This window comes from Nasonia vitripennis, chromosome 1 (assembly GCF_009193385.2).
Source record: "Nasonia vitripennis strain AsymCx chromosome 1, Nvit_psr_1.1, whole genome shotgun sequence".
NCBI lineage: Eukaryota > Metazoa > Arthropoda > Insecta > Hymenoptera > Pteromalidae > Nasonia > Nasonia vitripennis.
In genome coordinates, this window is record NC_045757.1 from 25,352,607 (window position 1) to 25,369,978 (window position 17,372).

Sequence of the window (17,372 nt, forward strand, 5' to 3'; positions counted from 1 at the left end):
TTGCTTTTAATTGCATGCACGTTACAAAAGGGAGTAATTTTTTATTATTACGAAAATTGGGTCAACAGGCTCGGTTATGTAAGCGAAGATTTAAGCGTTATTGTGATATATTTTTACTGTAGTACCCGACATTAATTATCCAGTTGTTTAACGTGCGGGCTATGCATTGAGCTTCCCCACACTGAGTTGTGCACTGCAACTCACACATCGAAATATAAACTTTCTGCCCAGCATGCGGGCTAACCACCGCCACCACGAGTCCTTTACCCTGTCGGGACAGGATTTCTATCTTGCGGCTCTCCGACCCCGTGGTACTGATTTTATCCTCCCCAGTAGAGAGTTCACAAACATTTCCACCGGAGTGTACTAAGCAAGCTACCACGTTCTAAACGTCCCACTCGTTCTGGCATTGGCCAACCATACATTACGCCGGAGCGTTCCCAGGGCTAGAGTCCCAAGCAGCTAGTTAGAGCCCGACTAGCTTACAAGGGCCTGGGTATACTAGTTTTGATCTTCGCCAACCGGATGGTCCTTCAATCACTGGACTAGTTACAGCTCGGAACATTACTGATCCTTCCCCCTTCCTCTCGTGGGGGGTATACCGAGGCTACCGAAATCTCAGGGTTCACCCAACTGCCCTGGCAGAAATGCCACCCTCCCGGGGCTCTTCCGTTCGGAAGATTGTAGTACCCGACAATGCAACTGACTTGAATGATATAGTTTAACGGCGAATAGAATTGTGGTTGTATTTCAAAAAGTTTTTGCATTGTCTCTGTTTTGCGCAGATTATAGGAATTAACGTCAGTTTAAAAAATGTTTCAGTATATTTATTGAAAATATACTGGATTCAAAAATCTTTATTTCCGCATGTTGGGATGTATTTTTAATACATCTCCAGTTCACATTATTTGCGGAGCGGATGACACAGAGGCACAAAACAATTATTTCGTTCGGGCATCTGAACTGAATATGTCACTATATAGAGAAAGCGTCAATATTGACTTGTTCTCCGAGGTGTCTCGACCGCTCTGAAAGTGCATTGGACTTGCTTGTAGATCAAGTTTCAGTGCTAGTGAATTGGACTGTTGTACGAGTTCTATTGCACCGGTCTAGATAGATCTTGAAATGGAAACGCCAATAGTTGCAGGACCTATAACTAATCCGAGCGCAAATAACTCAGCAGACTTATCATCATCAAAACTTCTGATTCAATTCTACTTATTATATCGTGTATTTGGCAATGATTTTTCGCAGTGCATTAGGCACAAAAACTTTAAATTTTATTTCATTATAGCTTCTGAATATCAAACACGAGTGAGCAAATGGTTCTGATCGTCTTATTATCTAACGAGATATAACAGCACCTTGATATGTATAAGGTAATTTTCGCCAAAAGTAAGCTTTATAAGACTTCCTTCTTGAATCTATTTTAATATAGATTTCTTTATCTTTTATTACCACTAGTCAAACCAGTGATACCGATGGTAACAAATATATAAATTTTTTATTAATTCGCATCAACTAGTATCATGGTAACATTAACATTGATTGTATAAAGTGTTTATTTAGCAGAAATTATCTGTACATTAGTACTTTTCATACAGATGTAAGTGATAAAAATGTATATGCATGAAAATAATAATAATAAACTCAGACCAAGCAACTAAACAAATCCTTAAAAATTATACATTCACAGCGATGCTTCGTCTATGCAAAAATAAAAAATGCATACGCGTAATTAATTAAAGCTCGAAACATCTAATTACACAGAATTAATTTCCACTCTTCGTATAGCGCATAAAGAGAATTCATATAGAGAGGCAGAAACACACATGTCAGAACACCGAGTGAGGAATTTGGCTTGGGGCAAAGGCAAAAAGTTGGCGCGGCGCAAGTGCAAAGCCAAAGTCGTGAATAGATGATCATCACGTTTTAAATGCGAAGGAACAGAGTAGGCTCTGTGAATGAGCGAAAATAAATTAAAGGGGCTGCCGTCGCCGCCCTCTCGTCGCTGCTCGAACTGCGAGAAAAAGGGAAAGAATCGACTAAGTAGAACTGGATTCGCTGTAAAGTTGAATAGGAAATCGGCGAAAAACGCGTTCCCGGGTAATCGACTTCATTCTCCGGGTGTATTTGACTGATTGGGTCAGTTCTCTACTGGTGTATACTCTTTTGAATTCGTAGTTTATTCAACGAATACACTTAACGAAAAATAGAGATTCATTTAATTATTTCATCCAGATCAATTAGCATAAATCCGCATCTGATCTCTATTAAGCAGATAATATTTCATCCGCAGTAGCGTGGAAAAAAATGAGGAAACAATTATACAGCGATCCGGAGACTGGATAAAACGAGAAGCCGCTAGAGATAAGTAATGGATATAAAGCACACAACAGGGTATACGTTAATCCTTGATGACTCAGACACACTGCTCTATATATGTGTATCCAGACACGAGTCAATCTAGACGAGTCTACTATGTACACACACCTCACAGACACAGTCCATCCGTGAAAAGACGAAGATACGAGCGAATGAGCAATAAAGTCACTGAGACGCCGCCGCCGCTTGGACGTTGTATAGATAGAGCGAGCGGCGCGAATAAGAGAGACAAAATATATGAGGAAGATAAGTGGAGCGAGGAGAAAAAAAGTGCTAAGAAGTACACGTATATAATCCCGCGGCGCGCGAAAACTTTCGGTCCTGCGTCGTGTCAGTATATCTTGTAAATTGATTAAAAGTTTGACTACCACCAGGACAGTGTACTGCAGGAATAGTCTGTCCAATAATACTCAAGCTGCAGCCCTAGTAAAAGCGGCCCACAAGCATTTACGAAATACAAGGCAGTTTCGGCACAGATGACCCACCACTATAGGTATAATTCACTGGGGCTGATCAAGATAAGGGAAACAGTACGCCACCTATCTTCACTGTCCGGAACCCCGGAGTTTCATCTGCGAAAGAAAGGCAAGCCCAAAACTGCTCTCGATTTACTGTATGCTATTGAAATCAAGTTTATGTTAGTTTTTGCTAACATTTTTTCTCAAAGTATACCAATATCACTTAATGTTCGTTTTTCATTTCTCACCACGTTCCGAAACGCCGCTACAACGGGACTCTCGAGGTAATAACGGAATACCTATACGCGTTGCCAAATATAACACAAATAGTTTGATTTGTAGCACTCTTAAAGCTCAGACGTTCTCGTAAGCGGGGAAGCAAATTTGTAGCCCGTGTTAGCCGAGATATAAGAGAGAGGGAGAGAGAAAAACGTCAGCGAAACAAGAAGTAGCGCTGTTTCGAAAAGGTTGTGCCGCGCATCAGACATTAAAATACGCTTAAGCTCAGAATTTCGAAATGAAGAGTTTTTGTTTTGAAGTTTATGCACGAATTGAAAGTATCGGAAAATTATAGTAGCGCATCGCAGGGCAGCATGCCAATGCCTATGCGAAATCACATTCTTTTGTACCCCTATTACTCATTCTTATAGAAAAATAATAAATAAATCATGATTGTCGTCGTACATTCTCGAGAAGATTCGTTCGAGAATAATAAGAAGGATCGATGTGTATTCGGCAAAAAAAAAAAAAAAATAAGCATTCGTATTCTTCATAGTTATTATCGAAGGAAACTGCAACCAGCGATTTTCCATCATGAAAATTACGTTCGAAACTCCGCGCAAAGTGTATGCAGTGGGTGCATAAGAAAAAAGCTCGAGATAAAAGTAGCGGCGGCAAAAAAAGCTAGGCTGCACACTGCTTTCTCGAGATCGGTAGATAAAGACACGACACCCACGCACATGTATGCCTCTCTCTCTCTTTCGCTCTCTTGCGCGCGCGCAACTCGGCGCTGAATATCGATGACTTAACGAGATTATCGCACGACCGACACGAGACATAGCTTCTCTTCTCCCTTTCTCTCCGGTTCTTCTCCTCTTCCGCGTTCGAGTACGAGCTTTTGGTCTCGTGTGTCTTTTTACTACACAGCGCGAGCTTAAAATATTCATCCTTTTTTTGCGAGCTTGCGACGCCGTTGACGAGCTTTTCTTTTGATTGCGTGTGCGCAGCAATGATCGAGATAGCCTTCTTCGTTTAGATGATGAGATTTTTCGAAAAGTGTATTCCTGAGATGAGAGTGTGCGAGGATTCGCTGCCGATCGTTATTCTTAAATCAAGTTTCTACGTGACATGCTGTACTAAATACGGATACACGTGCAGCGCGAGCTGCGGATGCTGATTTTCCGATAGCATTGGTTTCCCAGTTATGATATGGATTTTCAATTCGTAGTAAAAATAATCGCTTACAATAAACCAGAGTACGCGGGAATCGCATTAAAAAAAGCTCTGAACGTGCATTTTTATCCACGCGCTATGAAAAAATTTTCGACTGTAGTAACAAAGGTTCATCGAGTAACAATGCTCGGTGAGGATTGCAGCGATAGCTCCTGTTCTCCACAGAAGCGCAGCAAAAGCACTGGTACATACTATATTACTATACGAGTAACGTTTGAATTTTCGGACCGGCTTACCATCATTATCCTCAAGCAATGGCCCTCGTTATCGCACCGCAAAGCCGCTTCAAAGATCAGCTCAACAACGATTTAAAAAGGACTTTGAGACAAGCCGGGTCGCAAAAAAAATCGCTCGCGACAAAGGCGAGCTTTCGTTAAAATAAATCAACAATGCGTTAAACGAAGAGGAGGGTGTATGTAGGATTCAAAACGGCAGCCAACTAATGGAACCCGGCAATTCGCAGCGCCAAAACATCAGCGAGCGCACCCACGCCTCGCTGACCAAGAAAAACTGCGAAATGGAAAAAAGCTCAGCCTGGTCCCAGTAGGAACCGCGAGAAAAATAAAATCGGAGCGGAGCTGCACACAAAGTCCCTCTCTCTCTCTCTCTCTCTCTCTCTCTCTCTCTCTCTCTTTCACTCCCTTCCACTCTCTCGAGCAAACGCTTAATCGATTAGAAAAATAATAACGCAAAAAGTACAGCGGCGAGTGTGCGTGTACCGCGAGCGAGAAGGAGGTTGCGCGAACGAGAGAGCTTTCGGGGGGTGGTGGCGGCGAGAGAAATTCAAGCAAACCCAGTCACGAGAGACTCGCTACGAGCTCTCGACAAAATGCCAGAGAGAGAAAGAGAGATAGTCGCGGCGGTACTCGGAAAAGAACACCGCGAGCTTGCGAAGGACAGTCGCGAGAGCAGCGGCAGTGTGCAGCAGAGTATAAGTAGTAGGGGATGCGCGTAGCGAGACGGAGCTTGCGCACGAGCTCTAGCAGACAACAGCGAGGCGACTTTGTATTCTCTCTCTCTGTCTTTCTCCCTCGGCGCTGCAGCCTCCTGCTCCTTGGTCCCTCTGCGAGATCTGCTCTCTTGGCGCGGAGAGGCCAAGAGAGACCCCCAGCATTAGAAGGGATTCAAGCGCGGAAAATGGGAGAAAAAATCCCGAGCGAGCCGAGAGAGCTTTCATGGTCTCTGTCCGGAGCAAATCTCTCGTCGGTACACGCTTTCGCGGGTGTTCCGCGAGAAGCTCTGCTCGCAGTAGAGCCGTCAGCGAAAGCTCGACACCTACTTTTTCCGAGCCGTTGCGGCAGTCGCGGCAACGTGGAGGGCGCCTCCCCCGAAATCGAGCTCACGCGCTCGCTGAAAAAGCTCGGCCTCGCCGAGGACGGAAGCGCCTCGCGAGAGGGTAGCAGAGGAAGAGAGGGAGAGAGAGAGCGTTAGGCGCGGCTGCCTATCGAGCGCGTGCACGCGCGCACTCCCAAAGCTCTCTCTGTCTCTCTCTCTCTCTCTCTCTCTCTCGCTCTCTCTCTCTCGCTCTCTCTCTCTCGCTCTCTCTCTCTCTCTCTCTCTCTCTCTCTCTCTCTCTCTCTCTCTCTCTCTCTCTCTCTGTGTTTCGCCCCATAAACGCCTATGCGAACAACGAGGGTGGTAGAGAAAGAGAGAGTGTGCTCGCTCACCTTTTCGAGCTCCCGCTCCCGCGAGAGATGAGGAGCCAGCTGCTGCTGCTGCTGCTGCTGGAGGCCCCGAACGTGCTGCTGCCGCCGGCGGCTGGCTCTCTCCCTCGCCGATCTGAACTTGATGTGGAACACGCTCGCAAGCTCGCTGCACTGTGTAGCCGCTCTGCCTGCGCTCAACACTCGCTGCACTGGCTCGATGCTGCTGCTGCTTCTGCCTCACGCTCGCGGAAGCTCGGCTGCTGGTCGCTGCTGCTGCTCCTCGCTAGGGCCAGCTCGCCCGCAGCGGCCACCGCCGAGTCGTCCGCCATCTTGGGCCAACTGGCACACTGTGCTGCCGCCGCCGCTGCCGCTGCTGCTGCAGCTCTCTCTCGCTCTCGCTCGCTCCTCTCGAAGCCACCCCCTATTATAGCGCCACCCGCCACCCACCCGGCGACGTCGCACACCCGCACCGCAACGCAGCAGATACCGGCTCTCTCTCTCTCTCTCCGTCTGTTTCTCTGGCAGGAGTCCGCGACGAAGACGACGCGCCCGCACTCTGCTCGTCCACTGCCGCGTGTAGGAGGCTCGGATCTCTGGACGAGAGACAGAGCGCGGCCCTCTCTCTCAGCGCTGCCTGCCTGCGACACGAGAGCTTGCACGTCTGCCGAGCGCGCGCATCTGCCAGAGCTTGCGGCGATACTGGCGCCGCTCGACGTCCGCTCGGTCAACCGACGGCCCTCTCCTCTCCGGTCTTTTGATATATGCTTCCGCGTCTGCGATGCTGGCTGTAGGGTTAGGCGGTGCGGCGCGCGAGCGCGTTTGTGTATGAGAAAGAGAGAAAGAGAGAGAGAGAGAGAGAGAGAGAGAGAGAGAGAGAGAGAGAGAGCCGGCCAGGGCTTTATTTCGGGCTCGGAGCATCTTCGTCGAGACGAGCCTCGCGCGAGCTTGCACGAGAGAGAGAGAGCTCGAGCTTTCGTTTCTACAGCAGTTGCGAGAGGAGCTTGAAAGTTGAAATCGCGGATAGGGGAGGGGTGTGAGTCGAGAGTCGAGGTGGTTCGATAGCTCGACGTAGGGACTGACTTTCTCAGTGTGTGGCTTTTGAATTTCAAATCGGAGCTACGATCGCAATCGTTATTCGGATTGTCTCCTTCGACTGTCTTTATTCGTTTTTGGCACACCGGGCCTCGCTGTTTGGCTGTCATTCGGATCGTATACCCCCTGGCTTTGTTTAACATCGACGAGAATGCGTGTGTACTCGATCCTACCTCTAAATCAGTTAACGCTGTAAAATAAGATTTCGAAAACATGTCCCTGATGAATAGATCGTTACGCGCTTTCTTTCTCAGTCGAACGAGTAATCAACTCCGGAATTTGAGGAGATACAGTAGCTCAGAAGGAGATTCCCGATGCTTTTTTAAAAATGCATAAAATACCTATGCATTCATTCGTAGTCAAGAGACGCTCTGGTACACACTCGCCAGACGACTCTGCCAGCATCGGCCCCTACACAATCAAAGTCATGTTTATAACATCCGACGGGATGAAATTCAAATCGAGCCAATCCAACGGAAACATCGAGAGATCTCTCGGAATTCATGACAACGCTAGTATTATATAGGTTCGACACTTTTATATCTCACATTCGCTCAACTTATTCGCAAACAAAAGAATAGATACGCACTCGCTCATTCGTATAATGGAAATTCTCTATAATAATTCAGAAACTCATCAACTGTGGAATTCAAAACGTCCTTCACGCACAGTTTCCAAATCCGTCAGCGATTGCGTCGCTCATCGCCGCGTTCGATGCACTCGCTCATTATTGTACAGCGCGGCTCTCTTACGCGTACGCGTAAACACATGTATTTTTCTCTCTTTGCGTTTCTTAATTATCCTTTCACCAAACGACGCAGCGCAATAAGTCATATATAGTTCGCGCGCGCCGTGGATTTTCATGCAGATATTATATCCTCTATATAATATATAAGTTCGTTACGCATATCTAAACGACCTACTAACATCGAAATGTCAACTTGCGACAGTTGTATGGCTGTGTGCATGCAAAGCGACAATCGAGAGGGGATGAGAAAAAAATCTTGGAATCGCACTTGCTTCAATTGCTTCATATGTGAGCGACTCGCGCGATATTACGCTACGGACTTTGGAAATTCTAGTCTTGAGGGAATCGTTAATAAGTAGCCATATAGGATAATGAGCTCGAGATTGATGTCGGGGATGACTAATTCGAGTACTTGTCGGAATATAATGACAGGACGCTTCTCTCACGGTCGAATCCTTGGCGGACGGATAGCTCGTAATGCACCTGACTCCTTTTGTAAAGTCGTCGGCATCGAAAGTATAAGGTGCGCCGAGATGAATTTGCTGTTATTAGCGGCTGTTGTTGTTGTTACAGGTTTACGTTCGACTTGCGTCTGTACACAGGTTATTATTCATCTTAGCGCGTAACCGCACTTAAAAACGACGATTCGAAAAATAGAGATTTAATCGATTTTTCCGGTACAAGTGTGGAACAAGGCCAGCCAATTCGTTCGCTTCGATATTGTAATGCGCAGAGTAGGCTTAGTTTCTCGCTCGAGCCAATAATTGACACATTAACGTCAAATTATTCCGAGAGGTCTTTTACCTATTATGGATCGCAGTTGCGCTCGAGTAGGAGAGGAAAAAGCGAGGAGAAAAAAAGAAGCGAATCACGAGAGGCTGTGTACAATCACCGCGAGCGTCTTTGCGGTTGGCTGTACCGCTAACGGAGATGGCAAAACGCCACGATCAATTTTTCAAATTTATTTTTTTTTTCGGAGCTGGGGAATTCTTTTTTACCCGCCGGTATTTTTCTTGTTTTTCTTCTTGAGCGATCTGTCCTTTTGATGCTTGCAGGTGTTGTTGAGTGACGCGTCTGTCTTTTGGATTCTGTGAATATGGGCTCTGTATGATATGAAAGGATGGTTTTTCTCGCGCGATGCCATTGTATTGAGGTCAGTTTCATGGTAGAAGTGATTGAAGTGAATTTTAAGAATTATGAATGGAATTATTTCGTGTAAATCGGTATAATAGTTTGCTTGAGTCACTTGTAAGCAGATAAACTTGCTTAAAATATGTGAAAGTCGTGAAAAATATAAATTTTTATTTTAAACAAAGCGTATGTTTTTTCATCTATTAACGATAATAGTGACAAAAGTTATTATTTGAATCGAACATACAAATGAATAAATTATATGAAACAAAATTTTAAAAACTTAAAAAACAAGACTTTTTATTTACATACTGCATTGTCTATACATACAAGCTTGCTACGTACATAACAATGTATGTACGTAGTCGAATTCATAATAGGCATTACTTTTACCTGTGATTTTAGATAAAGCGCAGAAGAAGGAATCGACTTTACCTGTCCAGGAACTCGCGACATCTGACGTAAACGTGTTTCATTGCAATGAAAGCCTGTGGAAAACGTCGCGTGTTCGGCGGATAAAGTCGGCGTTAGTCGTACCAACTTCAGACAACGTTTTTTAATATTAGAATCCATCTATTTAGCAATCTTCTTGATTTTTTAATAAATCGAACCACATATGCTTTTAAAAAATTGACGTTGATAAGAAACAGGTACAAAATAAAACTAAAGTATCTTCGTTTTCAAAATCTTCTATCCCGAGTGGCGCAGAGTGCGGTAATCAGCGTAGGTACGTGCATACGCCATTATGAATTATTTCAAGGCATGCGGCTCTCGTTGATTACTGGCTTATTTGCTGTGTACTCTACAGATATCATCGCATAAGCAGCGCAAGTAGCCGAGCGTGCGACGTCGCAAGAAAAGCCTACTTTTTGGTCAAAGTGAAACTAAACGCAATTTCGTCGAACGTACTCCACGCTTGGACCTAAAATTATTATAAATAATTACTCTGATCACCTAACGATCTCTCGTAAAATAATAAACAACGAAATAATTCTCAGCTTTTTAATGCGGACGTACTAAACCCGACCTCGCCTTCTGTCTATTAATCGCCTACAAGCGTGATCCTGATCAACGCGCGAGCACAGCTCCGACGTCCTATTATCATCGCGAAACTTGCTCAATCCACATCCCGCTCGTAAATCCCCTCCATCTATCCGTCAGCGATTATGTGAATCTGAGCCCAAAGCGTACACACCATTAGCATCGTAACTCTAACGTCAAAGAAATTCAGTGAAAGTCCGTGACTCAAATCGCGCCTCGTGGCAATCACCAAAACCGACTCTTTTTCCTATCGGAAGTTTCACCGCGCGCGTAAGGCGTCTCCTTTTTTCAATATTATATATACAACGACATAAACACAAGGAATCATGCAACAAGGGATTATACCGCCGAGCGGTTGCGCAAGCCGTTCCGCGATTGAAAACATCACGCGAAAAAGCCCAGCCCGGAATTCGCTGGGCTCTGCATTTCTCGGGCGTACATCGCATCTCTGTTGCACAAGAATAAGTCATACCTACCGCCGAGAGTCGTTGAGAGAGCCGCCGCCGCCGTTCAACGAACGGGAGAAGTACAGCCGCGCTTATTTCGATCTCTCTCGTGTATTACACTCGGTCGAGTTCCGCGGCCCGCGGTAAGCATTAGTTTTGGGACTCGGTAGCCCGAAGGAAGCAGGCTTTTCGTTATAGAAAGTCCGCGTTGCTCGGAGGAAGCCTTGGGCGTGTGTGTTCGTCGTGGACATGGATTTTGACAACCGACTGAGCCTTGTTTCGGATAGCGCGTGACGATCATTGTGTGCGTGTCGTAAATTTCGAAAGCTGTTCTTTTTTTTTATAAAGCGAGAGAGAAATGCCTCCGAGATCGATCAGCGAGATGACAGCAGACAGTTGTGTGTTCCTGACGGGTGTAACCGGCTTCGTCGGTGGTTGCCTCCTCGAGAGGATCTGCAAGCTCGAGCCTGGACCAGCACGTGTCTACGTACTCGTGCGCAGGAAACTCGGGGTCGAGCCTCAGAGTCGATTGGAAAAGATGTTCTCGTCGCCGGTAAGTTTTATGTTTCGTATAATCGTTATCAAAGAAAATATTTTGCGGCGACGTGTGAGATTTAATGTATACAAAAGGTCAGAGCCAGTATTTATACACTATCTGCTGAGCATCGGCAATAAACAGCGAGATCCCTCTCGGCGCCACAAACCTACTCGCATGTGCTGTAAAATTTACGATCTCCGTATCCTGCAGAATACCTGCCGTGAGGAGGGTATCTTATATTGTATACGAAATAAATTACATTGTTGCGGGAAGAACGAGTAGGATTATCAGCTGTAAAATTTACAGACGCCTTTTATACATGACTATATTTACAATGTGCACTTTTGACAATTCAGAAATCGAACGTTTTGTGCAGATGTTAATTTTTCGTGCAAGCATTTGTGTTTGCGCTTTGCGAGACTTTTGAGTTATCTAAAATATCATTTCTCATTGCGGAATATTTCATAACATGCTTCTGCGGTACTTACATCCTTATAGTTGAAATTTTAATGTGCCTATGCTGATGTAATCGTCCAGGCTTTTGACCTTCACACATAATAAGTTGCCGTAGTGTACTAGTCAATGTAAATATATATAACTTAGGCGAATTGCTATATAGGATCTAAAATAATACCATTATTATTTAAGATCGATAAAATAAATGTTTTTTTTTTCAATACTTCAACCAGTCTTTTGACGTAGATTTTGGTAACAAAAAAGCTTAAAATAAAAGTCCCAACAACAACACTTTTCTCCCAAAGCTATTCTCAGGCATCCCAGCGTCGAAGCTTCAACGTGTCCAGGCAATGGAGGGCGACGTGGGTAGTAATGAGCCTGATCTCGGCCTGAGTCCCAAAGACGTCCAAATCCTGGTGGACAACTGTACGCACGTCTATCACTCGGCAGCTTTCATCTCGTTCGCGGCGCAACTCGAACAAGCCATCAGGATCAACTTGTGCGGAAGCCGAGCCGTACTGCATCTGGCTCGCAGAATGAAGAAGATTAGGGCGATGGTGCACGTGTCCTCGGCTTACGTCAATTGCACCATCGGCACTGAGAATTCCGAGTTTGAGGAGAGAGTCTATCCCGTAGAGTACGACGTTGATCCGGTTGACGTTTTGAACGCGGTGCGTAGTTTTGTTCATTATATTTAAAGGTTTACTTTAGGGTAATTAACGTACATTATTGTACCAAATGATTATTTTTTATTCTATGTAATCGGCAATGAAAACGGTGAATTTTTAAATTCAATCGTGTAATTAACCGTTCAATTATGTATAGCTAATTTCACAATTCTTAAATTAAATGATGAATGAGATTTTATAATTATAAGCAAACAAAAACTACCAAAAATTTTAATTTCTCAGTTGCTCCACAACAGCATAAAATATAAGAACGTATCAAATACTCAGTATAAGTAAAGAATATTCAAACTCATTGAAATATAAATATCCGCGTAATTGCAGGTGACAACCATGTCCCCGCAAGAGGTCGAGAAAGAATACGGCGAACTGATCAGGAGGCATCCAAATACCTACGCTTTCTCGAAACACTTGACTGAGAATTTGCTAGCTCGGGAGAGGGGTCACGTGCCTTTATCAATTGTACGGCCAAGTGTCATTTTGAACAGCTGGCGAGAGCCTTTCGTCGGTTGGGTCGACAACGTTAACAGCGGAGCTTGCGGATATATAGCCGGCGTCGCCAAGGGAATTTTCTGCACGTGAGTTGGCGGGTATCTTTTGACATTGATCCGTAGACGATAAATTCAGTAAATTGTAGTACGATTTATCTTTTGGGTGAGATATATTGGGTTATAAAAAATGATGCTGGAAAGATTTGAATTGTAATTTTCAAGATGAAATTAATGAATATCAGTTATAAAGTCCTATTGATAGATAATAATTCATTTATGCACCGAAGAAAATCTTTGAAACATTGTGTACAATTTTCAATCCACCGCTTCTTAGCTATTATTGTGAAATACAATCCTCTCAGAAAAAGAGAAAAATGAATAAAGAAGAAAGCCTTAAGAGCCTTATGACGGTCTTTCTCTTTCTCACAACTTTAAAGAACAACGTTGATGGGACACTGCTTAAACCAACAATCCTCGAGTTTCCGAGATTTGAGCCCCGAGAGTATAAAAGCGTTTGATGACTCAGAAAACTTTCGAAACACCGTGTTAGCGATCGATTGTAATGTATAGCCTTTATATCTATTTTATTGAGCCAATATACGCAAAATTATAGTGATCGAAGGGACGTTTTCGCATAGACTCTACGGACAATGTGGAAGAAGATTATTTTTATGCGTAACGTCATCTTATTTTAGAAAGTCTTTTTTATCTTGTATTTTTATGATTTCTAAAAAAATGCATATAATCTAGTATAAGGATTATCATATTCGTTAAAATATTTTCTATTCTTTGCATTCGCTAAATTAAAGATACCTAGTATTTTTTGCACGCACTGTTTGAATACTTAAAATTTGGTATCAAGGTATTTTCATCAAGATTTAATAAAACTTCTCTGTATGTAGATAGTGGCCTCGCGTAACGTTGATAAAATACTTCAATCCTGATTCAAAGACGTAAATTCAGCCACGTATTATGGGCATTGCATTACAGAAAAAAAAGATAGAACAACTTTTTATGTCCTAAAACATTATAGAATATTCAAGAAAAGGATTATAGTGTCCAACCTTTGACTGTACTTCCATGCCAGTATTTTTTACTATTAGAAATACAAACAAACTTTAATACTTGCATTTGAATACTATAAATACTTAAACATATTTTATGTTCACATCATTTTGTTTTATGCCTCATTATACTGTCTGTATCACTAATGCAAGTATCATAAACGACTAAAACAACCATAATCACGCTATTAGCATAGGTATTCGCACAGCAAACATCAGAGGCACAGATCATCATCGATCCAATAATAATCCAAGGCCTATACATCCCCCGCGACGATTATTACAGCTTCCAGGCACGCGCAGACATGGTGATGGACGTGATACCGGTGGACATGGTGGTCTCCACGATTTTAGCTGCGGCCTGGAAGGCCGAGCTCGAACCCGAGCGTCTGCATGTGCTTCACTGCACCTCCGGTACTGCCAACCCCCTTACCTGGGGTCGATACGCCGATGGCATCATCAAAGCCGCGAGGGAACATCCTTGCCACTCCGTAGCCTGGTATCCACGCACGACTCTGCGAGAGAGTCGCCTTAGGACCGAGCTCGTCATGTTCATCTTTCAAATGATACCCGCGATATTCATCCACCTGTTCGCCAAGCTCGCCAAGCCCGAGCATTCGTGAGTTTTTCTTCTTTCATTTTAGACGGATACTTCATACTTTGATAAATCATTGTGGATTTATTGTACTACTCATTAGGCTGATAGCGTTAAATTTATTTTTTAAATGAGTATAATTGATCATATATCCCAACACATAATAATATCGTAAAGCTGCAGAGCAGAAGCAATCAAAACTTTACTCACACACACACACATACACACACACACACACGCGAGCTACTATAGTTTAAAACTAATCATACAACACTGATCGGCCCGCAGGCTGATCGACATTCAGCGGCGTTACGCTAAGGGCGGCAAGTACACGTCGTACTTCTCGGTGCGCGAGTGGCAGTTTTCGAGGAAGACGAGCGACGAGCTCGCGGCTATGCTAACGGAAGAAGAACGCGATAGACATCCTATGGATCCGAGGCTCCTTGACTGGGACAAGTACCTCGAGGGATGCGTCATCGGCACCAGGACCTACTTCCACAAGGAACCTGCTAAGACCACCGATAGGGCGAGGAGACAAATGGCCAGGTGAGTTGGTTGAAAAAGTTTTTTTTTTTAATCTAGTAGATTTTGTGTTATATAAGCGTGCGAGATCTCCGGTTATTTGAATGAAATGATCAAATTTGCATTTGCTGATGCGGATCGATTTTGTGGAAAGTTTGTTGGCTCACTCATAAGTTCGTTGAGTTTTAAAAATCCGACCAAGATCGATGGAATGAAAAAATTGATTCGATTCAGCCTCCGATGACGTGAATCTGGTTTTCCGGTTCGACAGAACGTTTTACGAATGAGATGTGTCTATTACGTAAAATCTAATTTTTGATGCTATATCTTTCAGTAAAGTTTTAAATTGTATCTCTACAATTGTACAGTTATTTTAAAAGTTATTTTCTTATACATGTTGTCGAGCTAAGTCGATGTCATTTACGATTATAATGCCAGTAATAAATTGCGGATATCTCGGTTCCGAATGCGAATGAGGAAGCATGAAAGGTTACGATTACAGGAAAATATAATATTGTTGTACAAACCGTAAATAAGGAAATCGGGTATTGTGATATGCAAATGTCAATAAGGTATCAAACTTCAGTCGTATGTATATACTGCAACGATTAAATTTTTATACGAAAATTATTGTTGACTTGGAGTAACAAAGTGAATAAATTATTTCTAAATATAAAAGTGACAATACTAACGTTATAAAATATCAACGACTCATGTTGATTTTTCGTAATTCTAAAACGCAATAAATAATACATTGTTATACTGAATGAATAATATAAATATAATATAATTATATCGTTTTATATGTGATTCTTGTTTAAGAGACTATAATGTAACAATGTAATCGACTTTATAAAAGTTTGAATATTCTCTTTTATGCAACTTATTATTCGTTCAAGCTAAAATAATAACACATTCGTTGTGTATCGACATGTTTTGTAATTTGAAATCACAAGTGTATAGTGTGTATACATATTTCACAAATTCTAATGCTGCGCTCATATCCATTAGCACTTGCACATGATTAACACCGAATCCGTAGTCCGTGCACATATACATATACCAATTAGTAAAGTATGAACTAGTGATAATTAAGAGAATAATTTCATACAATGGGCAATTGCGACAATAGTATAATAATTTAACAAATACCATATACACTGAATTTTTATATTGGAATCTACTTTATTACGCGAGATAATTTTTACGTTCCTTATCCTTCTCAAGTAAAAAATTCCGCATAAATTAAATGTCAACTTTCTCTTATTTTATTATCTTCGTCTTTCCGGTCAATCTCTGCTTAAATGAACTATATCATTATTATTCGCTCATGTTTATCAGAAACTTGTTCTGCTACAGTCTTTCATATCTCTTTACTCTACGCATAGTAAATCAGAAATATTCCTATCAACTTGATCAAAATAAATAATTATTATCACTCGCATTACCCTCGCAAAAAATCATCGACACTTCGCGAATGATGCTTTCTACTCGCGGTTATTTCCGCCGCAGCGAGCGAGCAAATACACGGCGTCGCTTATAAACTAGTCACGCTTTTCCGCGACAGCAATCTTATTTCCCTCCGCGCTAGCGATTGTTGGCCGTCTCACTTAAAAATTCACTTTTGCAGGCTGCGCGTAGTTGCCGCGCTCTCGCCTGTCTTGAGTTTCACCGGGCTCTGCGGCTGTTTAGCGCTTCTCATGGGTATTCACTGGGCTATAGCTGTGCCCCTAGCCGCCTTCGTCGTGATGCTACTCGTCTGGCTGTAGACGAGCTGATGCGGATTTTGCGGAGGACATCATGCGTGTAGGTATTTTTTAACTGTTTTTAACTTATCCATATTTTATATACTGTTATGACCGGGTTCGGATAATAAAAATAACAACACGTTATTTATAGAAAATCACTCGAACTCGGACTCTTTATTCAAACGTAAACACAACTGTTCTCAACAGCTGTCAGAATCAGACTCTAACTAAACAACAACATTCGCGACGTCGTTGATTTCGTTGCTAAGGGTAGCTATGCGCGATTCATGGTGTTCGAATCGCGTAACGTTCAGGCTCGGTCACAACAATACGTATCGAAGGCGTAGAGATCGGTGAAAATATGAAAAGTGCACTCGATCTAGAACTTTCTCAGAACTTGTATACGGTTACGAGAATAAATAGAAAAAAGACTGTAACGCGAAAATAATTAAGTGTTATCTTAATGAAAAAAAGGAGAAATAGTTCAGAGACCGGCTTAACGGGAAGCTAACTATAGTAACTGCTGCACAAGTTGCTTTGAAGAACAACCGCGTCGTGGTGTATACGACGGTAACTAATTACAGTACTACGTTTTTTAAATTATACATCTGCATTTGTTTTGTTACAGGTTCATTCGACAATTTTGTTATTGATGAAGTTTACAACGCTATATAATATGGATATCTTATTATAATTATATACATATATACATCAAATGCTCAAGCATGTTATTGCAAAGTGATTAAGGATAAGAAGTGCAGACTTAATGCTTCATGCAAATCATCCAACATTTTCTGAACTTGAATAGTATTGACCAATAAAATTTTATAAATACATGATATATTTAATAAAAAAAAATAATTATTTATACAT

The 17,372-nt window shown here is 42.6% G+C and overlaps 2 protein-coding genes across 3 annotated transcripts in view; one reads left to right on the plus strand and one right to left on the minus strand.

Annotated features, from left to right (window-relative positions):
- Window positions 1-6,637, minus strand: part of LOC100117683 (putative fatty acyl-CoA reductase CG5065) — a 35,352-nt gene extending 28,715 nt beyond the window's left edge. The window contains exon 1 of the mRNA XM_016990064.3: window positions 5,963-6,637. The gene's annotated coding sequence lies outside the window, so the exon portion shown is untranslated. The remainder of the gene's footprint in view (window positions 1-5,962) is intronic.
- A 3,316-nt stretch (window positions 6,638-9,953) lies between these two features.
- Window positions 9,954-17,371, plus strand: LOC100117760 (putative fatty acyl-CoA reductase CG8303). 2 transcript variants are annotated; one of them, XM_016981312.3, is made up of 7 exons: window positions 9,954-10,952; window positions 11,699-12,064; window positions 12,404-12,657; window positions 13,921-14,253; window positions 14,518-14,775; window positions 16,382-16,561; window positions 17,128-17,371. In XM_016981312.3, the coding sequence occupies exons 1-6, from the start codon at window positions 10,758-10,760 to the stop codon at window positions 16,518-16,520; spliced, it is 1,545 nt and encodes a 514-aa protein (XP_016836801.1). In that variant the 5' UTR covers window positions 9,954-10,757; the 3' UTR covers window positions 16,521-16,561; window positions 17,128-17,371. The 2 variants fall into 2 exon arrangements, with proteins under 2 accessions (XP_016836801.1, XP_016836800.1); XM_016981311.3 differs by having other exon boundaries at window positions 9,957-10,952; window positions 16,382-16,557.
- The last annotated feature ends 1 nt before the right edge of the window (window position 17,372 follows it).

Bases quoted from the DNA above. Each gene is read 5' to 3' on its own strand.
- LOC100117760 (XM_016981312.3), top strand. From the start codon at position 10,758: ATGCCTCCGAGATCGATCAGCGAGATGACAGCAGACAGTTGTGTGTTC. The intron at 14,254-14,517 runs GTGAGTTTTTCT...ATCGGCCCGCAG, and splicing joins CTCGCCAAGCCCGAGCATTC to GCTGATCGACATTCAGCGGC. The intron at 14,776-16,381 runs GTGAGTTGGTTG...TCACTTTTGCAG, and splicing joins GCGAGGAGACAAATGGCCAG to GCTGCGCGTAGTTGCCGCGC.